The sequence below is a fragment of the Perca fluviatilis genome, chromosome 3 (assembly GCF_010015445.1).
Source record: "Perca fluviatilis chromosome 3, GENO_Pfluv_1.0, whole genome shotgun sequence".
Taxonomy (NCBI): Eukaryota; Metazoa; Chordata; class Actinopteri; order Perciformes; family Percidae; genus Perca; species Perca fluviatilis.
This window is the reverse complement of record NC_053114.1, coordinates 32,788,904-32,816,153: the sequence shown is the minus strand read 5'-3', so window position 1 is coordinate 32,816,153 and position 27,250 is coordinate 32,788,904. Positions and strand designations below refer to the sequence as shown.

Genomic DNA, 27,250 nt, shown 5'->3' with positions numbered 1-27,250 from the left:
ACTTCCCCTGTTTGCCACAGTCAATGTTTGCTGTTCACAATCAAACACTTCTCCTTTCATTGTCTCCAGAAAGGTGTCTATTCACAATGATGTATTCATATTTCTTATTCTGACAGATATGCAGTGCCTGTACGGCAGCAATAACACAGTCTCGAGGAAAGAGCGTCTTCAGGCAGGTTTCTGGCCTGGACAGATTCCCATTGTTTTTTTGTTTTTGTTTTTTTTCCTTAAGCTTGACAATAATGCTCCTGCATGAGAGAGCTGAGGAGTGTTGCTTATGACGGTTTGAAGTCAGTTTCCAGGTGACAGTTTCCAAAAATGATTCTGCTATGCATTATAATTCTGCTAATGCCTTTTAAAATGGAGAAAAAAAAAAGACAACAAAAAAAGAAGACCTTGATGCCTCTACGTAGAAGTAGACTGTAGACTTGTTGTAGATGCTTGATTGAGTCTGTTAGCAATCTGGAGTTGTCCATCAGCCAATCTGCCTTGTCGAGGACATCGCGAGCATTTTAATAAATTCAGTCGTGTGTGTGTGTGTGTGTGTGTGTGTGTGTGTGTGTGTGTGTGTGTGTGTGTGTGTGTGTGGTGTGTGGGATGCATGGTTGGTTGGTGTTTGTACCAAATATGCTGTACAGAAGACAGGAACTCTTAAGAGTCCTATTTTCAACAACAGAAGCACACACATGCATTTAGGCTATGCAAACTATAAGAGCAGCAAATGTGAGATATGACAATGAATATGAAAAACGAGATTATAAACTACTTGTAATGTTGCCTATGAACTTTACAGAGTGGAAAAGAAAAATGAACATTCAGATAGTGAGAGTATCATGTCAATATGTAAACAGTTAGGATGCCTTAACTCTTGTTTGAAAACCAGTTTGTCAGTGTTTCTGTATGCTGGGTTGATTTTTTTTTTCTGTAACTATTATTATTTCACTTGTTTTTTGGAGGGGGGGAAGGGGGCACAGTGTGGACATTGAGGGTTGGGTGCGAGGAGGGATATGTCTTTTTTTTTTTGCATATGAAGCTGGTTCTGCAGTTTGAAAGACAAAACAAAACCAGCATTGACAGTAAACTCTGGCTGCCGTACTCGTCTGTCCCAACCAAAGACCGAACAATATGTTCCCATTTTACATTATGGTAAAGCAACAGAGACTGTACAGCTCTATTTTTGATACTTTGAAATGGATGTCATTCCTTAAAAGGTTGGGGACATGTATGAGTGTTGAATATATATATATATATATATATATATATATAAAAAAATATATATATATATACACACACACACACATATATACATATATCTATATATATACACATATATATATATATATATATGTATGTGTGTGTGTGTATATATATATATACACACACACACACACACACACGTGTATATACATATATGTTTTGTAAAATATAAGGGAAATACAGGTTTAGCTGATGTTTACCGAGCCTTGTATTGTCATTTCTTGTATATTTTGTATGTTAAATTTTTTTGTAATTTTTAAGACTGCAGTGCTTTTTGAAATTATTCAAAGGGAATACCTTGCATCATACTGTAGGCTCTAAAGTAGTGTATATCAATAAAACAGAAAACTCAGCTATGGCTTTGTGTCACTTTTTCCCCCCCATGTGTTTGATACAACAGCAGCCTTTTCTTTCCCAACTCAGCACAGCTAGTATTAAGTCAAAGGTTAAACTACCAGGAAGACATAAGATGATATACTGTGAACTTTTTACTTTCATAGTCTTATATTAGTGCAGAATTATTAATAATACATTATTATTATTAAAGTATGCAAGTATACAGCAAGTATTTATTACTACAGCATGTATAGTTGGCAGTAGTTTGGTACTAATTTGTTTAAAGAAAGTTGAAATTCTGAAATTTAGGTAAACTTAAGCTAAGTTGGCTTTCATGAAAGAGATAGAATGCACAATCACGGAGCCGTATGTACTGTATAGAAATCTAGTGGTATTATCAAAAGTGAAATAGTTGCAGACAAATGCACAGCACGCTTTTTAGTTTTCATTCTTTTAGTTGTCTCTTAATAGAATAGGGCACCAAGCAATTCAGCCTCTCACTCTCGGACCATTTGACTAAATGAGACCCTGCATGTTAAGGGAAAAAGACTGTTGACATCACATCTTTAAAGTGTATTTATTCCCTTTATGATAATATATTTATTATATAACATTTATTATTGATTTTATTGGTGCCTTATGAATTCATCTCTTTAAATAAGACCAAATGAAACATGGAACATTGTCAACATTATTTATTGTGTATAGTCTTACACAGATCTAAATTCATACAAGTGACAAACTTGCAACAAAAGAAATATCTCCTCTGCCACCAGAGGATGACCTAGCTGTTTGGGCCAGTATTGCACTCTGGGTAATGTAGGCATGGTAAAGAGGGGTGGGGGGGGCAGCTGTCAGCCAGCCTGCCACAGAAAAACTCATGCAGCTTTTACACAGTAATATGGTCATAAGCAGGAATTAAAGCAGCTACAGACTGATCGTTATAAATCGTCTGGAAACCAAAACGGAGATCTAGTAGCTGAGGTCGATCATTTTAAAAGGCTTCAAGATACGCCTCTGACTTTATATATTTCATAACAAAACCTCAAAACAATGCGTAGGGAAATGGGATTAATAAAAATAGAATCAGTTTGTCGTACTCCATTAAAGACGCTCTGTCACTTAACGCTTACATTAGAGCAAATCAATCTGTAGTGCTTGGAAAAAATCTAAATGGGATGACATACCGTAAGTATACACATAAATGCTTTTTACAGAAAAAAAAAAAAAAACAGTTACAAATTAGTTGGTACGCTGGCACATCTGTGGTGTTGCTGTAGTTTTAACTAATAGTCGCTGCAGCTCAACGTTGGGTTAAATAAATCCATTACAGTTGAGAACTACAGTTAGATATTCCCTCTGTTGTTTCAGTAGTCTTTATGGCTTCTTTCTCTCTCTTTTTAATGGCACCACTACACTGCTGGAGGCCATCAACTTAAACATTGCGTATGCACATACACACATCTGTGTTTGCATAGAGCTAACACAAAGGAGAATAAACTCTGGAAAGTCAAAGTATTGTAGTGGTTAAGAGGGAAATTTTAGAAATATACAAAAATGATCATGTGCAGAAGTGGTTTGTACAGCCTCAAGCATTTCAGGATAAACATCTGTACAGACATATTGGGGTGGGGGGGGGGCATATATGCATATTTGTCCAGGCTCCACACCATCTTATCTCACAAATACACAGGCACAAATACACAGAAATGCTATCTGGACATCCTCAAAGTCATTAGCCCAAGATGAAGCTTTACTGACTTCAGCTGCTTCACCAGTGATGTCCAAACAGCTGTGTATTCATGATGGCAGATCACGGGGAAAGGGAGAAGTTAAATAGCTGTTTTAAGTGGCCCTGGGATCAACTGGAAAAACTGCTGCTGCATAATATGCTTTTGGGAGGCGAGTGCTCTTCAATGGGAGGTTAAATTACGGGGCGTCGGGGGAGAGAGAGATCAACGGCTAGCGGTCAGTTACATAAGACCAAGTGGACCTGCTGGCCGTAGAAGGGGTGGTTGGAGCGCTCGGCTACGGCCCGCCTGGCGATCTCCTCACTATGGAAGGTGATCAAGGCCTCGCCGCTGCACTGGCCGCTGAAGTTGTACAAGATGAGAACGGCGTCTGGCTGGAGCTGCAGAAAGAGAAAGGAACGGAGACAAACACGCGAGACAATAAGCGTCACTTGTGCTGATGCAGCTGCACCGTCAAAACACCAGGGGGAGCCCACAAAGCCGAGGACAAACAATGCCCTGGGAAAAGATCATCTCCTCAAACCGGTCCAGTTAGGTAGAAAGAAAAAAAAAGAAAGATTAATGGGCAGAGCTTAAAGAGCAAAAGCAGAGTACATGCTGTTCCCAGGGTACCTGGAACCCACGAGGCACCACACACACACAGTAATCATCGGTTAGTCTGCATGCATCCACGTCTTGCATCAAACTTCATTTTGATGCAAAGAAAAATCTGTTTTCTTGACATGCAGGTATGAAACAAGTCACTGATTACGTTAGTAATGAAAGCAGTCAAATCCATCAAGTGTACACGTCAGAGCAGGAGAGAGGGAGACGGCGTCAGCGGGACATTACATTCAGGACGTTCACTGGACACAGTCGAGGGGGTGAGGTGGGCCCTGGTTCAGAAACCATTTTCATGAGGTGGTTTGGTTTAGAGTGTGTGTGTGTGTGTGTGTGTGTGTGTGTGTGTGTGTGTGTGTGTGTGTGTGTGTGTTCGTGCTGAGTCAAGACTGAGCGAAAGTGATGTTTGTACGTTAGCAGTGATCCTAAATCGATACTTCTGTTAGCAGAGGCAGAACATGAAAGTATCTAATGCTTGTCCGTTCTGTTCCAGTAGGTAGTGCTTGGTCTTTTAACAGTATCGTTTGGTGAAATATAACCAAATGCTTTAGGGGACAATGTTGAGAAAATTAAAATAAAAAGAGTGATCCAATAACTCTTAAATCTCTATTAAAAAGCTCCACTGATTGTGAAGGTCGTATTTCTCCCTAAGGAAGAAGCATACAAATAGTTTTCACGGTGACTGCAGAACACGGACGTGCCAACACGTGAATCCTGAGAGGCTTTACGCTTTTATTCTTCTCTCAGGTCCACGTTGGGTACGTTCACTTGGAATGAAAACCCTGCAGACAGATTATCGGCATCTGCTGCAGAACACTATACACAGAATGTACAAAATACCAAGAACATTTTCCTGATATCGCGTTACAACCCTTTAAACATTTGATAATTAGATTTAGATTTTCATGTCAATAATCATTCATTTCATCTCTTTAATGATTACTTTGAGCGACACTTTCAATACCAAACATCCTGCATAGAGCAGCTGTCGGCTTCCGCAAACATACGACATGCAAATTTTCTGCAGGAGGCGGTCCAAGTTGTAAAACTCAACTGATAATGTGGCCGGGTTAGCTCAGTTGGTAGAGCAGGCGCACATATATGGAGGTGTATCCCTCAATGCACAAAGTCCAGGGTTCGACTCCTACCTGAGACAATTTTCTACGTGTCATCCCTCTCTCTCCCCTTTCATATACATATCTGTTCTTCCATTAAAAAGGCTGAAATGCCCCCCGCCCCCCCAAAAAAAACTGATAATCCACATTAAGGAATAAAAGGAAGGCCCAAGACAGGCACAGAATCAGCCAGAACTCAGCCATGTCCAGTGGTGGATCTCAGTGTTCTGGCTGTAAGAAAATAGTTTTGAGCTGCTGTCACTTCACAGGAAACAACAGTAAAGCAAACAAATGTCGCCGATATTTCATACATTCTGTGTTATATGTATTATGTATTCACTCATTATTTGGGTGTCAGGACTCAGCACTACCAACAGGCGTATAGGAGAGACTTAGTTATGAGGCAGATTTGTTTGGGAAGCAGCAGGCCGACATGCCGGGTCAGGAGCTCAGAACTTTGTTGGCTAGATTGGGCATTCCGGTTTAGATTAGTCACGTCAAATGATTATGTGGCTGGCATGTGTGGTGACTTGTTCTCATGGTAAGAACCTTCGTTTTATTCATTTCATGTCGTACAAATTGTCCATAGTGAGCACAATACACATGCCTTATTTAGGAAGCTACAATGTTTCTGTAAGATGTTTGCAAAAAATGTTTTCTGTGGCAAAAATCTCTGATCGGATTTCATTTTGATTTAGTGAGCTTACTTGTGTGGTCAAACTCACAACAAGCATTGGGTTTGGTGATATGCGGGTTAAAAGATGTGCCGTCATTTAAAAGTTAAATTAATAGGTTACAATGTGAAGCAGGCACCTGCTACATGTTTGAATATACTGAAATGATGATCATGTTTTACGTAGCCTAGAATGTGACATTTTCAACAAAATGTACAACAAACTTTAACCTGACCACCAATCACCAACTCAGTGCTTATTGGGTAGTTAGATGCTAGTCCATTGCTGCATGTTGTGCGTTATAGATGTTATTTAAGTAAAGGAAATGCCCTCTCCGTCCACTCTGGTTCTCTGGTCTGGAGGCTCCTCTTACCTTGGGGTGAGTGCCTAAAGACAGAGCCATTCTTTGGGCTGAATCAGACTCCGGGCCTGTTCACTCATCTGAACCATGCCGCTGTACTCGTCAGGGGCGTACTACAGATAGCATGATAGTGAACGGACAGTCAGGGAGGGAGGCTTCCACATTGTTTCACACATGAACAGTACACAGTTTTACATACACACAAGAGGCAGAGGTATATATTCTCAAAAATACATTTTTAAAAAGACAACACACACACACACACACACACACACACACACACACACACACACACACACACACACACACACACACACACACACACACACACACACACACACACACACACACACACACACACACACACACACACACACACACACACACACACACACACACACACACGTCATTTGAACTGCACGTGTGATTAAGCATAGGATTTTGTGGTAAAGGACACCAATACTGGTGTGGGAACCACCCGAGGCCAGTGTTAGAGTTGCTACTGCTGCCAGAAAAACACACTAAGTTCCATTAAGCATACAGTTACGGTAGTTCAGCCAACAGTCAGGACTGGAGTTAGCTTTGCTTTATCAGTCAGCATGTAAAGCTCTCCTGGGTGCAACTTAAAAGAAGATCTTATTTGGTGTAAATTTGATGCTGGCTACACCCTACAGTCACACACAGAGACAGACACACAGAGACAGACACACAGAGACAGACACACAGAGACAGACACACAGAGACAGACACACCTAAATGACATAAGCCATAAAGACCAACAGCAGAGCAGACCCAAACTATATGCCAAAACAACAGAACAACCCCTCACCTCGTACCCCCACCCTTCCTACTCTTCCCTCCCCAATGTGCCAAACTGAAGCCACACCTCTCAGGTCATACCTGCTTCAGAGGACTCCACCTAATTTAGACTGGCAGCGGAAAATATGGGAAGCACAAAGAAAGGAGGACAGCACAAGTGCACATGTCTTTTAATGGAATCTTATTGTGGTGCTATTTTGCAATAAAAAAAAAAAGCACCAATGGTTACGGGTAAATCTTACTCGCTGCAGGGTTTAAAGCTTAGTAGCAGCTCTAGACTTTCATATGTTGCAGGCTGTGGGAAGAACTTACAATCAACTAAATAAAGCCACACACACTGCCTATTGTTATCCTGGTCATCATTTAAATGTAACATCATTATAAAGTGGCAGGTGTAAATGGTTTGCACAACTTACTGCAACAATGCACTGGGCCTTCTGGAAAGAAAGTGCCACTTTAACCTCTTGCAGAATATGGCTGCACATGTACACACTGGGCATCTTTGGGTGGACCCTAACTTACTTGCAATACCAATGCACTTTTATATCTGTGGCTTCATTTCAGTGTAACATGTGCTGACCTGGTATCCCTGGAAGAAGCTGAGAATGTCCTTGACTCCAGTGTTGTAGGGCAGGCCCTGCATCCTGACCAGGGCGCCAGGTTGAGGCAGCACAGAAGAGCCGGCAGCTGCAGCAGGGTGGGGTTGGGCTGCCACTGCTCCCGGTGGAGCTGCAAAGTAGCTAACTGTGGAAGGAGAAACTGGGGGGCTGGAGAGAGAGTATGTCAGGTGAAGGAGGGAAGACATTTGAAAGGACCAAAGAGGCAAGAAGTTAAGGCAGACGGTACAAATATAGGGAGCTGTGAAACTTTTTCAATGACCTAGTAGTTAGCGGTTACTGGTGATGTACTAACCTGGGGTAGTAAGCTGTGTAGTTCATGTTCATATTCATGTACAGATGTGGATGAGGAGGGTAGTAGGCCAGAGTGTGAGCAGGGCTGTGTGTGACGGTGTGAGGTGGTCTGGGAGCAGCCAGCAGGGGGGACTGGTAGAGGGCCGCCTCAGAGAGAATGGTAGGGGGGGTGGGGAAGGCAGCATAGGCTGTGGGGGGAGACAGACCTACAGAAACGACAAAGATATATACATACAGAGTCTGGTCATTTACAAGTTGTTCTCAGTGCAAGCACAGTCCTGCCAGTAGTAAAAGTATAAAGAACGTAAATTAATATTTACAACATGCCGCATGGGGATTTCAACAGGCTACAAACTGTACAGAAACAATGTGTCTTGTGTTACACTATACTCACAGTCATTATGAGTGACGACAATATTAGAGGTCAGGATTGAGACTTCTGCAACAAACCTTAAGCAATAAAACAGTTCTTACTAAAAAGGAAGCTCGATCTTGCAAAAGATGATCCAGACCGCACTGAAATACTACATAATGGTTAAGGTATATCGTGATTAAGGCAGAATGATTAGTAGGGTTGGGCGGTATCCAAATTTTGATACCGTCAAACCTCCTCCCTATTTTACCGCGGTATACAGTATTACAGTGACCAATTAGAAATGATGACGTAAGGCTCAGACGGCGTCAAACTGTTGGCTTGTGCACCGTTCAGAAACTGAATACCAAACCCTAATACTGAAACAATAACATAACTTACAAAAAAAAACTACTTTCTCTTCCACACTCATGTGATGACAACTACACATAATTACATAAATTATAATTAATATTTAATCCTTGTCTCCTATATAAGTGCATTGCATTTTTTTTAATGACGGTATTGAAACTGATACCGTTGTTATTTTTAAGACCCCGCGGTATACCGTATTACCGCCCAACCCTAATGATTAGCATTATTTAGAGCTGAAAAATCATTTATCGTTTGCCAGACAAAATTAATCGGCAACTATTTTGGTCAATCAATCATCTAAGTCACTTTTTCTATGAAAAGAATCATAGTTTTGGCCAATATTCCTATCACTGCTATTCCCACAGCTGCACATACAGTAAAAGTAGAGCAACACATGCAGTCACAAAGGCTAAGAAACGTATCACTGTTGGTCTTGGTAATAACATTCTTCTTCACTTTTACTTTCAAATAGGAGTTTAGAAATAGTTAAACTCCCTGGTGGACTTGTTTAAGCCGATGTAGCAGTCTCTGCATGTATCACAGCAAGGAAGCTGATTAGCAGAACACTATGAGATTGACGGCAAAACCTCTAAAAAGAAAAAAAACACCACCACATCAGACTGGAGAGCTTGCCATAAACACCTTCTGTGTGCCAGGTCTTTCATTTACAAAGCCTACTGTGTCCTTCAGGCTCTCATACCTACAATGTAAACACAAATGCCAGTATGGATGTATTTACACGCAAACAGCCACTATCCGTGTGGGCTGTGGGCAGCGGTGGTCTCCCTCAATGTCAGAGTGACACACAACACTGCTGACCTTGTGGAGCCGGACGTGTTTCCATGTTAGTCAGGGTCAAACTACATGCAAAAAGAAATCACCATGACTTTTCTGGTTAGTAAAAAAGGGAAAACCACCTCTCTCAGGAAACAACTTAATAAATCTAAGATAAAAAAAGGGTAAAGATTTGTTAATCAATAAAAATGAATAAATGCACACAGAAAAGTAAGAATTGAAGGTGCTCCCTAGTGGCTGCCAATCCCAATCTAATCTCCAGCACCTAAAACAGATATGAGTCATAAGAAAGCAAAGTACACAGCGTTGGATTCAGTCCAGTCTCAACTGGCATCATTGTTCCGGAAGGAAGGACAGGACGAACACACAAACACACACACACACACACGAACACACACACGTCATGAAATATGTCCGCCCACTAGTTCAGGCAGCATTTCTAAGTTGATCAGTGTCCTTATAAATATATATTATATAAAACAGAAACAAACATTTGGTGGAGTTAACCTACAGGGAAGCTTGCAGGGTGGAGGGGAGAGGCCGCTGCGGTTCAGGGTTCCTCCCATCAGCACGATGCTCATCTCCTCTGTGGAGCACTGGAACACCTCGACATAACGGTCCTTCATGGTCTTTTTATGGCACTTCTGGGCCACCATAAATGACTTGTCAGGTGATTTCATTTGGATGAAAGCATCACCAGAGGGGCGACCCTGCAGAGAGGACAGAGGAGGAAACAGACAGAATAAATTAAAGACAGTGAGCACAAGAAAACAGCATAACTTTACCAACAATTCAAATTCAGAGGAGGTGGCATTTTCTCTGGGTAACCAAGTTAAATTCTGTCGTTTGAGATCAGCTTTTTGTTCCATCAGAAACAAACTAACAAAGATTGATGTATCTGGAAGTATCACCGCTCAATTTTAGGACTATAATGCTGTAATTCATGTGGTGGTTGGAAAGTCTAAAACGGCATCACATTTAAGTGGGACTTTGTCTGAAGAGAACAATCTGTAGGGCAAATGATAATTATAAAACTGTAAAGTAGGCTCCTTCCAAGGTTCCTCTTTTCACTTTAGTTATTGCTATACTTGAACAATATCATATGTACATTTAATCAGATACCTTAGGTATTTAACTGCTCAGACTTGATCTGTCTTATAATGTTTTGTTCTACTATAGTGATTTCTGATGAAGAGACTTGAGTGTGAAGGGGGATGACATTTAACATGGTTTTAAGACATGAAGCTTTACAGTTAGGTGCCCGAGCCCACGACTCCCCACCAGTCTGACCTGTTGGTTGAGGACCATGTGGACTCCGTGTGGTTTGATGTCTACGGTGTGCTCTCCCATGAACTCCAGGATATCTTCAATGCCGGCAGTGTAGGGCAGACCACGAAGGCGGACACAGTCGCGAGTGCTGCTGGCCGCTTGAAGGTATGGAGGCGTGGCAAGGACCGGGACAGGCACGATGGGTGAAGGAGGCAGTGTGGAGATCAGAGGTGCGGACATATAGCGGTTCAGGACCTGGCAAACAAATAAGAGGGTGGTGATGAATAAAAAGTCATTACGGCTTGTTTTCTGCAAATGCTTGAAATCCCCTACGGTTAACACACTATTCTCCATAGAGGAAATCTGGCATTGTCAATAGGAGGCTTGCATGTACAAATTAAGACACACGATAAAAAGAAAATGTACACACACAAAAAAAAAAAAAGTTGAATCAGATATGGTCCACTTGATATTAACACTTCACAGCCAACAGGAATGAGCTGAAGGTCAAAAGGTTCACAGCAGTTCTCTGGGTAATTAAAAGAACAATTTACATATACATTGTGCAATAACATAAATGTTATTTTCAATTGGGCAAACTCCACAATCATCTGATTTATCGGAGGTCTCGACTGACATCACATACTTATGATACCATGTTTTTCTTCGTTGTCATAACATCAGCTCTTTAGTAACCTTTACCATGTTGACTGCTGTCAAGCAAAAAAGGAAACTTAAAAAAAAAAAAAATGATTCATTGATGACAAAGAAAAAAAAAAAAAAAAAAAAAAAGAAAAAAGACTGTCAAGAGGGCTCTTTCTCCATTTGCTACCAAGGAATAGCATGCGTGTGTATGAAATAGAAAACCAAAGCCACAAGTTCCCCACATATTCATATTCCCAGTTGTAATGTTATTTTGAAACAGACATTTCTGGAAATAGGCTACACAACGCAAACCTAAATGCATTAGGCATCTTGCACAGGGGAGCTCAAAACTAATCTTCTAAAAATTTTCTTTTTTTTTTTTTTTAATAATTGTTTTTTTTTTTTTATATTACATAAAAAAAAAAACCCTTTTTTTTTTTTTTTTAATTTTTTTTTTTTTTTTTTTTTTTTCTTTTTTTTTAAACCCTTTGATGCGGTATGTTGTCACATTTTGCCAGCAGTAGTCTCAATAATATGACATACATGTTTTTCACATCATAATAAAAATTAGAGCTCACAAGATTTCCTTAGCCTGTACAACTGAAAGAATTTACCTGTTGCACCTCGGCCGCAGTACTCCGAAACAGCTCGATATACCGCTTCCCCAGGATCTGCTTGTGCTTCTTCAGGGCATTCTGGGCGTACTCTTCACAAGAGAAGAGCACAAAGGCATCACCAGTGGGCCGTCCATCAGGGTACTTGACAAAGAGCAGACCCTCTGCACCATCTGTTACTGGGCTCTCAGGACCAAGGAAGGACAGTACTTCCTGGGGTGTTGCGGTGAAGGGCAAGCCCCGCATACGAATAATCACTTGGTTCTCTTTGGACAGGAACTGGGCCACCTCGTTAGATGTACCTAGAGTCAAGAGGACAGCAATGAAACCCCTGGCATCATGTGACCATCCACGTGACACTCAAACAAGATTTATGATCCTTGTTTGGATTATCATCCATCCTTGCCCGTTTGTTTGTTTGTTTGTTTGTTTGTTTGTGTGTGTGTGTGTGTGAAAACATACATACACCTATTTTTTGTATTTTATTTCATTGTTGTTTTATGTTGTTCCTGATTTTTAATCAGCTGTTTTCTGAAAAACACTTTGTAACCCTGTTAAGAAAATTTGTTCTAAATCACAAAATCAAAAAAAAAAAAAAAAGGTGTTCTTACAGGAAAAATGGCTGGTTTGCAAGCAAAGTGTTACACTGGTCTTGCACAACCAGCTAAACCATGGCAAATTTTTCACACGGCTTTATTCACTGACCCCCCAATTACACAATCACTTGCATTTGGTTTCCGGTTTATTTCCTTTGTTTATATCATGTTCCTCTTTACTCTGCTGTAGTTCAAGAAGAATAAGTTTGGGGAGAGACTAAGACGTAACTAAGAGAATATGTTAGCTTATATAACCATGACAACAGGGGATATAAAAACGAATCATCTCATCCTATCTCACAGTCAACCCTTAAATTTGCAAGTAACCTCATCTTGTGTACTGCTGGTAAACCAACTGACCTCATGTCAGAGGAGTTTATACATACAGGACATTTGCTAACAGTGCCTTGTAAAGTTACAGTGAGTTTTGTTTTAACCATGTGGCTGTCTTTGATCGCTTTGTAACTATGTAGAAAGTTTACAGTAGATGCAACAAATAAAACTACATGTCCAGACAGATAAAAAACATTTTGATGAAGGTAATAAACATTGTGGATATAAAGTTCAGTGGCTCAGACCCATATTTATCGTTTGTACTGTATGGTAAAAGGTAAAACAAATCCTCAAACTGATATCCTGATATCCTGATATCCAATATCCTCAGATTGAGGATATTGATAAATGCAGCTGTGTCGGGTCTGCTTGAACCATTTGCTTAAAGTCCAATGTGCTGTCAATCTGTACTGATCTTAACTCATCTGAGTAAAGTCCACAGTCAGACTGGCAGCCACTGTAAGTTATCTGCTCTGTGTGACTGTGTTTCTTTGTCTGCTATCTCTGTCCTGTGTTACTGGTGGCTGCTGCTCTATGGTCCAGAGGCTCTGGGCCCTGCCTTTGTCTCTTCACACCCCCTTTGTATCAGCACTGAGCCATTCCTTTCACTGGCCGTCAGCCGCCGCTCCCTCGGGGGAGTGCAGCTCGAGGCAGAACTGAACAGGTGAGCTGCTGTTTGCTGCTGCAGAGAGTCAATGTTCTCTTCAAAGGGTTGGACCGGGGATGAGGAAGGGATAGGGGGGGGCAGTGGGAAAAGCTCCTCACAAAGCGTCTTTCATTAGTCCAAGATAAGCTGCCGGAGAGTTACTAGGATGAGGTAAAGACACAGGTAATAGGAGAGAGAGCCGGAGCGCAAATGAGATCCCCTATTTTACGGTCACTAAATAGCTGCTCTTTTACAGATGTGGGCTTGTTTTTCCTCAAAGATGTGGGAAAGCCATGAACTAAAAGTCTACCACACACCAACAGAAAGCCTTTTACTACAACAAAAAAAAAGGGCTGAAATCTGACCTCCAGCAATCTTTAGAAATTCCTCTCCTGTGGCCTTGTAGACCTGAGAAAACAAGAGGAAAACTAGATTTAGTCATAAACATATAATTGTCGTTTAGAAGACATTTTACAGACTCACATCAACTACCTTAATACTTAAAGAAGGGTTTAGTGTTCAGCTGAGCATCATTTAAAAACATACTAAACTAAATTACAGTAAGACTGAACAAGAATGATTGAACTGAATCTAACCTCGATGTAGCGGCTACCCATGTGGTGCTTGTGGCGTTCCAGGGCCAGGTCTCGGTGTTCGGAGTTGATGAAACGAACTAAGGCCTCGCCGTTCCTTCTGCCTTGAGCATTAAGACACAAGGCCACGCCACCCCTGAAACAGAGTTGCACAGAAGCTTGCATAAGTACAAACCCCGTTAATGATATGAACTAACACTAATCTTGGAGGTTTAATGGACTTTTAAAAGAGCATTTTATATGATCTACAATCTACAGAAAATTTCAAAACTGATTTTGCAATCACAAATGGTAAAGTGAGAGCACCAGCAGTTGAAAAAAAAAAAAAGAAATCAAACCCCCTGCATAAAATGTTTTTCCACAGTAGAAGTTTAAATAAAGTTCAATGGAGTAACAGGGCTGTTGGAATATGTCCATCAAGTCCAACATACTTGGCAATACTGAGGCCTTTAAAGAAGCGAGCAATGTCTTGGTCTGAAGACTGCCATGGAAGCCCCCGTGCTCGGATCACTGTCTCACTGTCTACTGGCTCTGTCTTGCTGCTGAAAAGGGAGAAAGAAAAAAAAAAAAAATGACATTCTGACTATATTTATAATTTATTAATAATTTAGAAAAGGAAGAATAATTACAACAGATTATTAAAAAATATCCCTGCAGAGAGATTGTCTATAGATTGCAGACACAGAGGCCACTCACAGTAAGTGCTTAACGCAGTAAAACACTCCCATGATTAAATGTCAGGGGGTTGTCAAGGTGACAGGCTTTTGACTGTCGGAGAGCAACAGGATTTGGTGTTCTACTAGATAGCCAGGTAAGCACTTGATGGCAAAGTTGGACAGCTTTAATGACACACTTGTGGTTTCCTTGTTGCTGTAATCAATGCTAAGGGCCCGAGGTCTGAGAGCTGAATATGGCTGAAGGGGGGGTTGTCAGTCTGTAACAACAGACGAACAGGTGTGATAGGAACAAAAGATGGAGTGAGATACATGTACATCTAACGAAAAGTTAATACATACCATGTGCCGGAATCAAACTTGTACTTCACGGTTTCAACACAGGAGAACTTGTGGTCTAAAAAATAAAATTGTATGATTGAGTATGTTGTTGCATCTCTAAAAAGGAACAAAACAATGTTCTTTCTTTTCTGTAGTGAACAGGTTTACCCTGCCAAGCAGTGTGTGCTTTAAGGACTCACGCATTCCTGTTACTTGTCACACCCAAAGACATACTTGGCTGTTATTAAGAGGATAAAGCCAGAGGTGACTGCCACAGTCAAGATAGAAGTTCTCCGATTAAAGTTTGATTTATTTGCACTGAAACATATCTGGAGTCATCTTACATCAACCCGTAAATTGTCTAATGTAGTATAGAATAGTAAAGTATAAGCATTTCTGGCTCGTTAATTGGCAATAATATAATGAAGACATTCGTCAATGATCAAACTACCACAACTTCTAGTTAATGGTGTTCTCTCTCTGAATATTTGGGCTATGTTCCAGTTTCATACAATTAAAAAGATGCAAGACAATTGTGGTACAATGCAAAGACTTCAGTCTTGCAGTCAGTGCTGATTTTATAAACCCAAACCATCAGGTAGTCAAAGGTTAATGATTGTTTGCAAACAGTGCATGCCACTGCATTGGTGTTCATATATGTATATATTTTTAGGTTAATGTCTGATCATTTTAGTTACAACAGGGTGGGAGTTACTTACTGTAGGGCTCAGCCAGGATGTGAAGTGTGAGCTGCACCATGCTGCTCACCTCCCTCGCCCCCATCGACTGCTCTGACACAGCAGGAAGACCAACATCTGCACACACCCATAGTTAAGGACACTGACTAGTTGAATTGGCCTGTTATTTTGAATTTGTACTAGTTGTTGACGTGTCATGCTGCAAGGATCTGGGTCTACTTTTTTTACATCGATAAAACCTAAACTGGATTTGTAACGAAAAGCCTATATACACTCAGTAAATACAGTTCTATACATACTCTATAATACAGTTCTGCAAACATTAACAATCTTCCTTGTATCTTCCCTGTAATATACAGCTAAAGGAGTTCTCAATAATATGACTACTAGCAAAGGATACATTCTAACATGGAGGCAAGTGTGAGCTTCTGCAAGGGGCTGGCACTGGGGCAGCATTTGTGAAACTCCCTCCTTATGTCCACAAATGAAAAGAAACATTCAGGAAGGACAAGATTCTGAAAAGGAAAAAACAAAAAAGATTTTGTATGACATAGTAGGACACAACAGGAAGCTAGCGGCAGACAAAGATAAAATTAAAAATAAAAGTAAGAATTCAGAAGCAAGTTATGTTGACACCATCTTGTGTCAGAGGTATAACTAGGAACACAAAAAGGAGGAAATAATCATAATTTAAAAGAAATTACTTAATATAGGTCAACTTGAAGGTTATCACATTTAACTCACAGCACATTTCTAGAATTTAACCACACACACACACACACACACACACACACACACACACACACACACACACACACACACACACACACACACACACACACACACACACACACACACACACACACACCTTTTTGGAAGCTTCGGGGTGGAGGGCCTGTCGGATGACAAGGGGACTGTTGACGCAAAGTGTGAAAGAGCTTCTGCCGAGGCATTTCACTTCTGATGACACTGACTGCTGGAACTGCGTAATAAAGCAAAGAAGGAGAAAATACAAGAATATTTTAAAATGTGTACCTATCACAGGAAAGTGGGACTGCCAATATCAAATCTGAATACCTAAAAATCTTTATTTTGGATTATTTCACTCCCATTAATTTACAAACATCACGTGACTTTAAAATAAATGGGTCAAATATGGTTCTAGTATCTGCTGTGCAAACACTACCCACTATGTGAAAGTGAGAATTACACAGTGTACTTTAATCTAAAGGCAGACAAGTGTAGGTGCTGTTGCGTTTGACTGTGTCCACATTTCCACCCAATATTAAAATCCGTTCTGAGCTCTAAGTTACGTACCTATCGTATGTACGTGTTCCCACCTGCCAGGTGGAATGTGTCTCCAAATGCGTTTTGAGTGACCACTTGTAATTGGATCACTTTCCCGTTCTATATGCAAAAAAGTTTGCATATAGGCTGGTTGTGAGTGAGAGATAGGAGGTGTATGTACACACACACACACACACACACACACACACACTACATTAGAAGCATGGAATGACTAATGAAAAATAAGGAGGTCTACTGATGAACAGCAGGACCTGGTCAGAAGAGAAAGACGTTTTTAAAAGTCTCCGTGTGTTTAGCTCTTATGTTTGTAGCTTCTAACTGAATCTCTGTGGTTTCAAGTTTAGTTTCTAGGTCGGCTTTATTTTACGTTTCATGTCCAATTATAGGAGTTGTGTTAAGTTAATGCTGATGAAGACCCAACATTTTATGCTTTTGGTGCTTCATAATAAAAGCTTTTGAATAACAAAATAAAGGGGGTCTTTATTGTGAAGAATGTATAAGAAATTAAACCGTTCCATTTTACAGCTTTGACCTCTCAGGCTCGTCTGCTTACTCCAGCGCTGACACAGCACTGTGGAGATACTGCAGGTCTGGCAACGCGAGACTACTAAATTGCACAAGAAGAGGTTGCAACGTAAGAGCAGGCATGTCCGTAGCAATATCCTACATATTCGTGAATTCAGGGATGTTTTATGAAACTAAAAATAACATTGTATACCGGTAGCTGCCTTTTCCAGGTAACAGTGGGGAACAGAGCTCCAGACAGCCGGGGGTATAAGAGCAGGCAGCACAAAAACATGACCGACATATCCCCAATAGTATGATAATAACATCCAAAACACACAATTTACTATCAGTGGTTTTTGTGACATGAGAAATACTTTGAATGAGTATGTAGTTCTGCTCACTTGAGTAGGCGGTCCGGTGGCCCAAGGCACATACATGTACACACAGCTAAAAGAGTTTGGTAACATGTGGCCTAAACCACCAAATGTGGTCAAGGTGACTGGATCTCAATGTGCTCTGGGTGCATTGATTCCCACCTGTACCTATAGCTGTCCACTTGGGATCGGATCACTCCGATCAGATTTTAATACCAGGTGGAAATGGGGTTTGTGCGTTTGCTTTTCATTAGGAACGAGGCTTGTCTAACAGGTTTTAGTACCAGATTTTAATACCAGGTGGAAATGGGGTTTGTGCGTTTGCTTTTCATTAGGAACAAGGCTTGTCTAACAGGTTTTAGTGTTTGCCTAGCAAGGGAGGGAGCAGACAAAGGAGAGGAATGATCACACCACTAAATACCAGCATCACAGTTGTCGAGCACGACCAGAAGTCACAGCCAGACAAGATGAAAAACAACCTATACGAGTCCAACCTGCCTTCCTCCACTTTACGTAAAATCTGATTAACCAACACCCAATCCTAGATACCAGCTACTCCCACATTAGTACATGTTTATTTATAACTACCAAATTCAATGAGCCCCATTCGGTGTGTTGTGTCAACCTGTTGTTGGCAGCATTTAACAGTCAACAGAGGCCACCACTTCAATACACAAGTCAGAGGACTGCAATTCTGAGAATGTTTTACATGAAAAACTACTGGCCCGATGTTCATAACACTTGTAGTGTAGGCCTTTGCACAACCATTACATTTTGGAGCGGATCCAAATCATAGGGCGTATACACCAATTATGTTTCACTTTCGTTAACAATGAGAGATGGGGCATAGCATTGGCGGAGGCTTGCACTCTGGGAGTTCCCTTCTAGTTTTATGATTTTAGATGATTAATTTTCAAGGGCCGCCACATTTTATTTATTTAGGTTGAATGCTTTGCCAAGCAGCTATACAAAAAAGGTATTTTGGAAATGATGGGGGGACCATAACGGGGGTATCTGTAGTATCTCATACATAGGTTCCAACCCAAAATACTTTGCATAATTTGTCAAGTCATATCGACTTGAATGCCGCTTGTATTAATTCCCTACTCAATGTTACCATGCAATAACCTATCTTTTCCCTCTTCAGAAAGTGGTCACGTTAGTTTTTCGCTTCTTCTTCCCTGAATCCTCAAAGTCACCTGTCTAAGTGCAAAATTAGACCGTCTGGGTGTGAGACCAACTAAAACCCAATGACATGGCCAAGGGCTATTTATGACTGATCTTCAGACAGTGAGAGCGTATTAGAGGTACATGTTGAAGCATGCTCCTTAAAAGTCAGAGAAATACAGAGCTATTTGGCAACGCGTACCAGCTGCTGACAAGGGAACAATGCTTCGGGGATAGATTAAGGGGGGGGTTTTAGGGTGGCTGGACAGAAACTTGAAAGAATCATCGATCCGAGAAAAAAAAAAAAAAAACAGCAAGAGCCCATGAACACAAGCGGACAAGTAAAAGATCACTGGTCACTAAACTTAAAAATGTATAAAAGTTATTTTCAAAAACTATTCTTTTGTAAGTTTTCTTTGCCATTGTGCAATTCGGAGTAAAAAATGACATGAACAGTCATTACCAGTCTTTCAACTACACCCCTTAGCCTCTTTCAACCTATCCTGTAAATGTTTCTGCAATTTTCAGGGTCAGGGTGATGTGAAAATAGGAGTCGCTAGAGTATTTTCAAAAATTCTCGAGCACATGCAAGCTCAAGACCCTGTACAATTTCCAATTTTTTTGCTATGGCTCATTTGAGAAGGAAAGCACCACAAAATTCTTAGATATGATGGTTTTAGATTGAGCATTTAAGTATTTCACATGAGATGCAAAAGGTCCATGTGTTAGAAGTGGGAAGTTCTAAAATGTTAATGTTGTTGACAAACTGCATGAAAAGGATATACTATGTTGTCTGATTGTCTTTATATATTAGGAATTAGACCTACAATGACACATTCGAGATTGGGTCAAACAAATATGGACCATATGGATGCTTTTCACATTGTCTAAGAGTTATTAAATAAGTGAATGTTGGCGTTGTGGCCCGGATCAGATACAGCAGTTATTAATTGATATAGCCGCCACAGATACACAACAGGATAATTGGATGAGAAATGCGCTGTTCTGGCTGTCATTCTAATCCCAGACCTAAATTACTTCTTAATTTAGGGCGGTTACAAAACTGTACGTGAAAACAATAGGTTAAGTCAACCACAATATTGTGACTAAATGTGGAACACATAAAAAATAAAATTGTGAAACAATGTACACAGAGGACAGATCTATTTCAAGGGATTTAATTATTATACTCACAATATAAAGCGATATAATTAACTCTTGATGTTTTGGCAACTTCATATCTTCCTGCCCTTACATGTTTTGATCAAGTCTAGTTCAATTAGCATATTACATTGCCAAGGTAAACAAACTCTCCTGACCACAGTATCAACACACCACCTCAGCAGCATACCTTGTATTACAGGCTTTGGTGGAGCTGTAATTGTCAAAGTAATTAGCAAACAAGAAGTTTAAACAAAAGACAGTTGTGGAATTTAAAGTCCCTAGATTTCAAATCCCTCATTCATTGAATGTGCAAATTCTCAGGAAGTCACATGTACAGTTTTCACTGTAGGGAGATTATTTTTCTCAGGTATGTCTGAAAGCTCACAATACCAAAAAAACAACAGGTATCTTCTTTAATCCAATTTAATAACTAAGCTTTCACAAACAAAAATCTTAAACTATGATGCTCCAAAATTGTGTAGATTAATCCATCAGCACATTATAAGCTTTTTAATTCATACTGAATCATTTCATGTTTACAGTGATAACAGGACTAATATTTGCTCATAGCTGTGCATGCAGCTCCGCCTTGGCCAATTACTAAAGCCGGATTATTGAGAAATAACCAAATGCTTTTGATGACGTAGTGGCACCCCCACTACCTTTCTCCACTGTCAAAAAAAGTTTAAATTGAGAAAACAAGCTAAACAGAAGACAAATCTCACACTGACAGATATATAGGAGGCAACAGGCCATTGAGTCAAACTCATGAACAGACCACAGAGAAGAAAAAGAACATAGAAAAAGGTCAGTGATCCACCTTCCACCTTAAATTAGCTACTTTTCATTTTCAATTAGCATGATCGGGCTATTAATGTGCAATCTGTGAAATCAGAAAACCACCCATTATTCATGTTCCACTTTATACCAAGACTGTCTGTATAATCTTTGCAACATGCTACCAATAAACATCCAGCTGTACTACTTAAAATGTTTTATTTCAATGATACAATCATTGTTATCATTCCTTACTGGCAAGCTTGGCCCTGCCATCTACGGTACTTTAACCCATGTCACACTTTCTATAGGATTATGCCCTCTTACTACAGGAAGAAAGAAAGACATTTATTTTGGTTGAATTCAAAAATAAACATCCGTTTCTCCAAAATTTTAGGATCCACACATAACCAAATTTATCTTAAACCAACTTTCGCTCTGACTCCACCCTCTGGAAAGCATTTCCACAGATGAGGGGGAGGAAGTGGCCTTTGAACATGGTCCTATCACAATTTGCTCTCCAGGTTAACTGGATTGTTTGCATGCAGAGGTGAGGTGGGGTGGTGGTGGCTGAAACAAATTCCGATAAGAGCAGCAGGGAGTGTTGTGGCAGTCCCTGCTGTTTTAACTGTTTAAAGGCACCTAAAGGCAAACACACACTGCCACCACAGCACATGTCTCATGACAAGACTTGGCCGCTGCTTGCATTCAGAATGATTCTAACTGGGCAAAAATCCACACAGTTCATAGATTATCGTGTAAATGAAAAATCCACTTTTTTTCACTGGCCATGTTTATTCTGATGCCAGTTTCTAACAAGGTTTTTACATTGTGAGCATGTGCACCACAATAACATGCACAGAAAAATCACTCACAGTGGACTGAGATGAAAGAAATTAGAAAAAGTCCCAACTGAAATAAATGTCTAAAACTGAAAAGAAAATAAGTTTGTAAAATTCAGGAACATGCACACGAAAAAGGAAAAGTATCCACTGTGTCCATCTCTTCAAGCTGCTGTGTCATATACAGTATACTATGTTTTCTGACATTAGACTTATCTTTAACACATTTACAAAGTTACATGAGTGCAAACATGATTCTGAAGTAAATCAGATGACTGCAGTATATTCTCCTCCAGTAATTCCCTGTCTTAGCCTAAGTCTTATTTCCCCCAAAAAAACTTGCTTTCTTGTGTGAATGTAACAGTCATTGTAGCAACAGGCACAAAACATCAACATTCATTTAAAATCTTCCTTTTATAAAAGGGCATTCATTTTGAAACTGGTCTTAGAAGTCTTTGGACACACCCAGGAATACATCATCGTAGGATTGGGCTCATACAAATCAGAGTGATTTTTGCATGTGATCTTTGTGTAACCTTTTTTTTCCGTAGTGTTAAAATCCAGCTAATGTGAATCACTCTTATATGTGATTCATCAAGTTGTCTATGTCACAATATAGACAGTGTTTCCCACACAGACTATTGTGTGGCGGTCCGCCTCACTATCAACACCGGCCGCCGCACATTGCGTTTCATTATTTTTTTAAACGCTATTTAAAATACGTTCTTCTGCATTTCCTTTCCCTGCTCTCCTCCATCTCTGTCACTTGTGACACACGTTTTTTTTAAGCCCACAAATGTCACCTTCCAGGCACCGCGGCAATGGTTATGTTTAAGGTTACGGTGAGGGTTAGTGCCTGTAAGGCGACGTTGGAGGCTTAAAACACCATCGATCCCACTGTGCACACAGCGTCTGTCTCCATAAAGGAGAAAAGATGGCTGGCGAAATTCACAAGTTCACGAAAGGTTGGTATCTATCTCGTGGACACCTTTACACAATCACACATTCACAATCACCGACCCGACTCTTAGCAAACAAGCGATTATGCCCACTTTAGAAAGTTAACTAGTCGCAAGTTTGCGGTAAGATGCAGTTGGGTTGTCGAGGTCAAAAACTATATGTAGCAGCTGTGAATCAAATAAACGTATTATAAATAATGTTATGTCATGTTTTACTCTTACACTGAATGTTTGCTGCTTCAATCCAGAAGAGTATTAAAAAATGTTTTCCACGACTGAAAAAGGCCCGTGTTGAGGATGAGGACCAGGCTGAACCGGAGGTATCAGTCTGACACAGAGCTCAACAGTCCGACCAGTGGAATTAGTTAGGTTATTAATTTGTTTTACAGTATTTTCAAGCTTCAACCAGTGAAAGACAGGGGAGAGAAAGAGATCAATTTGTTCGGCATTGAAGTAGGACAGTCTCTCTCTCTACCCCTCCCCTTCCCCCCCCCTGTGGGAAACACTGATATAGTTGCCTTTGGTAGCAGGCACCTAATTCTTTATTTCACTCACTGCTGAAGCCAGTATTTCTGTCTGTGGTCTAAAACAGTTGCAAAAACGGTGTCACAACAACAACAAGGTGTGTGAGGTCTCCCATCATGTGCATCTCCCTACAGGCTGTGACATGCTGTCAATGTCCCAGACTAAATCCAAGCCTGTACAGTCAGCAGCCTGACAACAGCTAAACCATCCATCAGCCTACTCCCAGGCAATGAACTGCGGGAAACGGACACGGACACGGACACGGACAACACACACACACACACACACACACACACACACACACACACACACACACACACACACACACACACACACACACACACACACACACACACACACACACACACACACACACACACACACACACACACACACACACAAAAGTGGTGCTTTAACATGATTCTTTGTGGAGAAACAGTTTCCAATGTTATGGAGTTTAGCTGGTAAACAGCCCTGCTATTCTCCACAGCCTTCTCTCAGACCACACAGCCCACCAATAAAAGCCAGGTGCTTGTTTCCTTCTATCACTGATTAAGATGAAATGGACTGCCCCATCTTAAAAAAAAAACAACAACATTCTTCTATGTTACAGTTCTGTACAACGCATTTTCATTTCCTTTACTTCCCTGTATCAAAAAGGATAAAAAAAAAATAAAAAATAATCTTACAATGACCAATAGAGACAGAAAGTAACCGGTGAGAGAAAGGTATGAAAAGAACTCTCTGATTACTTGGGTTAATATTTGAAGGTTCAGCACACAAACTAACCGACAGTGGAGCTGAAGTCTTACCAGGTCTGTATGAGGCTTAAATTACTTCAGCATTTGGACTAAACCCCCAGAAAGAATGTAAAGAAAACAACCCATTTTCAATTCATTAGCCCAACCAACCTGCTTGTGCATGCATGGTATTTAGACCACAGCAGCACTAATATCAACCCAAACACACTGGTCCAGCATGATAATGAGAGGTTTTTAAACTATGACATACTGGAGGGGCGGTAAAGATGCAGCCAGTGCAAACAAACACTCTTGTGAAGATGAGTTTGGCAACATAAGCACTTTTGTCGACACACCTCCTGACAGCGAGGAACCAGAAAGCAAATTCATGTGAAGAAGTGCCATGCTAATGATGAAGCCTAAGATCTGAAAGTCTGCCCTCCTGTCTGTCCTGCAGCCTAAAACAGAGGTGCGGTCCCATGTAAACATTCCGCCTTCCAGATGTCTGCAGCAGGGCCAAGACAAGACTAGACCTGCGACTCCTCCTTATCGTCAGATGCCTCGGGCTCTGCCTATCCTAGTCCTTTAGCTTTTACAAACTGTCAGCAGAGTTTAACTGTCAGGGCAAAGCCAATGAGATATCTCAAGACCATTTTTCTAAATGTCATCAGGGAAATTTGACACTCCTCACATTAATTTACAGCTCAATGCCGAATTAGGCTTGTCATGTCCCATCTTGCTCTGGGCATAAACTGTCAGAGATAAACTGCCTCGGTTTAATTAGCTTCTGAATTTCTTATAATGTTGCTGACGGCATAGAGGTTTTATGAGCTTTTGCTGTGGTTTTCATGAATTCAGTATCCCAGTGAGAGATTTCAAACATGGTGTATAAAACTGAGTACCAGGACCTTTAAAAGGCCTATTTCACGTGGAAAGAGATTTTTGGGTCCCTGCTCGCCAAGTAAGTAGGGACCGGAGGGTGGCCGGTTCAAGTCCAGGAATGGAGCGTGGACTGGTAGCTGGAGAGGTGCCAGTTCAACTCCTGGGCACTGCCAAGGTGCCCTTAAGCCAGGCACCAAACCCCCAACGGCTCTAACTAAGGCAGCCCCATCACTCAGACATCCCTCTACAAAACCAATGGATGTTTATAGGTCCTGTGTGTGTAGGCCTATTTGGGCCTATGTTCGTGTGTAACAACGGAGTGAAATGCTTCTTAAACAACAACAAACACCTCACATTTAAGTGACCAGTGGGACTCACCTGTTGCAGAACTTTGTCCAGGGGCTCAGCTTTAACGAGGTCTTCCACAGTCAGTCCTGTCTCCTCTTTACACTGGTCTGTCAGCTCTAAAGTGTCTGGCTTGACAAGACATCTATGAAGCTTCCCGACCTGTAAATGGATTTAGCGGTTCATGGCGCAGAATACAGCATAAAACAAAATGCTAATTTATGGCAAATTATAGACTATAACACCCACACTCAGAAAAATTAACTCTTACAAAAGGCAAACAAACAGTTGACAATGTAGTTGCAAAAAGCACTTAATTGTCAATAAAGCGTTGTTTAGCCTATATCAAGAAGCTGACATGCCAAACCAAAACGGTGTGTTTTCTCCATGAGGTGAAACTACCGACCTCACCTGCTTGTTAAATTTTGGTCGCACACCTGTAAAAGGGTGAGCTAACGAGACGGCTGGACGGAGAACTGATGTAGCGTTAGCTAGCATGCTGCGGACGGTTTTAGAGAGCACACCATGTTGATTTAAATGTCAAACATACTGTTTCACTACAGGTAGACACTATGCCACAAACACTTTGGGTACATAAGAAACCGTACAACGAACGAACGGGTCAGAAAGGTCCGTACCTTTTTCTCATGTAGATCCACAATTTGCCACACCAAGAGAATTATTTCCCTCTCATCCGAACCCAGTTTACCCCCATTTGCACCAGCTGTTGCCCCAAAGAACACCACCAGAGTATCACTGTGCGAAGCCATCAGGGACCACAAGGGTAAAAACTACAATTAAAGCAAAGATTAAAATAAAAAAATAACACGAGGGTTCACCTTTTTCCAAGTGATAAGAAGAGCGAACAAAAGGGCTGAAACTCAATTGAGGTAAACGGAGAGAGAAAAAGGGGGGAGATTATTTTTCAGAGGAGCCACGAAAGAGTTTGCGTTCAGAGACTCTACCTGTTGAAGTACTTGAGTGTGTTCTATCCAGAGATACTGGTTTAACTGGTAAAGAAGGGTGGAAATCCGTTTTTCTTTCACACGAACTCCATAACAACCCCTGCAGTTTTTTTTCCTCCTCTCCTTTCTATTTTTTTCTGAGTTACCTGTGTGGCTCGACCTCTGCGCGAGGAGAGCTCCACAGACGTCGCCTATTGGCTGGTTTGGAAAGGTGAGGGCGGGAGGCTGGGGTGATTGCTGTAATCCTATTGGTCAGATCATTTGAATCAGGAAGTAGTATGACAAAACAGTGCTGTACCTCCATGAGGCATGTTTGATAGTAAAGCGTAAATGAACAGTGCTAAATGCAGAACAACCTGCAAAACCTAGAGCAACTTTTGGATGTTTGTGTTTTAAAAGTTTTATTATTTTTCATTAACATTTGTTTTGTACTTGTGCTGATAATACATGTGCATCAAATAATAGGCTCCAAAATGTGAGCAGTAGCAGTGTTTTACTGCAACAAGGCTGATTCAACATTAAAATAACATTTAGAACACACATTTTATATAAGCCTCTGGCTTATTCAATGCAGTGTGCTGCAAATTGCTACTTTTTTGCATTCTAAACTGCTACTCTGGTAGAAAAGAGTTGGAAACAAACTATTTCTTTTATTTAGTTTTCACTGATGTTATACAAATGCAAACAAGCTACACCTGCACCATATCACGCCAATATTCACTATGTTTGAAGTTATGATTGCTATAGTGCCATCATTATGAAGATTTGCCCTCATTTATGATTACTTGGTATGGTAAAGGTAAAAGGGAATGCAGGAAAGACAGGAGGAAAGGAAGAAAGGAGAAAATAAACCAACACGCAGACAGACATTCAAATAAAGAGGCAGAGGGAACAAATAAAGAACAATGGAATCAGCCTGTACATGATGGAAAGTAGCATATTATTTATTGTTTCTTACAT

At 40.7% G+C, this 27,250-nt stretch overlaps 1 protein-coding gene across 3 annotated transcripts; it reads right to left on the bottom strand.

The window, feature by feature from the left end:
- Nucleotides 1–2,273: 2,273 nt before the first annotated feature.
- esrp2 (epithelial splicing regulatory protein 2) lies at nucleotides 2,274–26,443 on the bottom strand. Of its 3 annotated transcripts, none has more exons than XM_039795351.1 (16): nucleotides 26,291–26,443; nucleotides 25,964–26,116; nucleotides 25,359–25,487; nucleotides 16,604–16,717; nucleotides 16,136–16,250; nucleotides 15,757–15,852; nucleotides 15,059–15,113; nucleotides 14,474–14,584; nucleotides 14,046–14,178; nucleotides 13,815–13,857; nucleotides 11,875–12,176; nucleotides 10,637–10,870; nucleotides 9,858–10,056; nucleotides 7,826–8,030; nucleotides 7,494–7,680; nucleotides 2,274–3,724 (listed from the first exon to the last, which is right to left on the bottom strand). In XM_039795351.1, exons 2-16 carry the CDS (start codon nucleotides 26,093–26,095, stop codon nucleotides 3,563–3,565), a joined length of 2,217 nt encoding a protein of 738 aa, XP_039651285.1. In that variant the 5' UTR covers nucleotides 26,096–26,116; nucleotides 26,291–26,443; the 3' UTR covers nucleotides 2,274–3,562. The 3 variants fall into 3 exon arrangements, with proteins under 3 accessions (XP_039651285.1, XP_039651284.1, XP_039651286.1); XM_039795352.1 differs by adding an exon at nucleotides 6,107–6,207 and having other exon boundaries at nucleotides 3,591–3,724; nucleotides 25,964–26,434; XM_039795350.1 differs by having other exon boundaries at nucleotides 25,964–26,434.
- Between the last annotated feature and the right edge of the window lie 807 nt (nucleotides 26,444–27,250).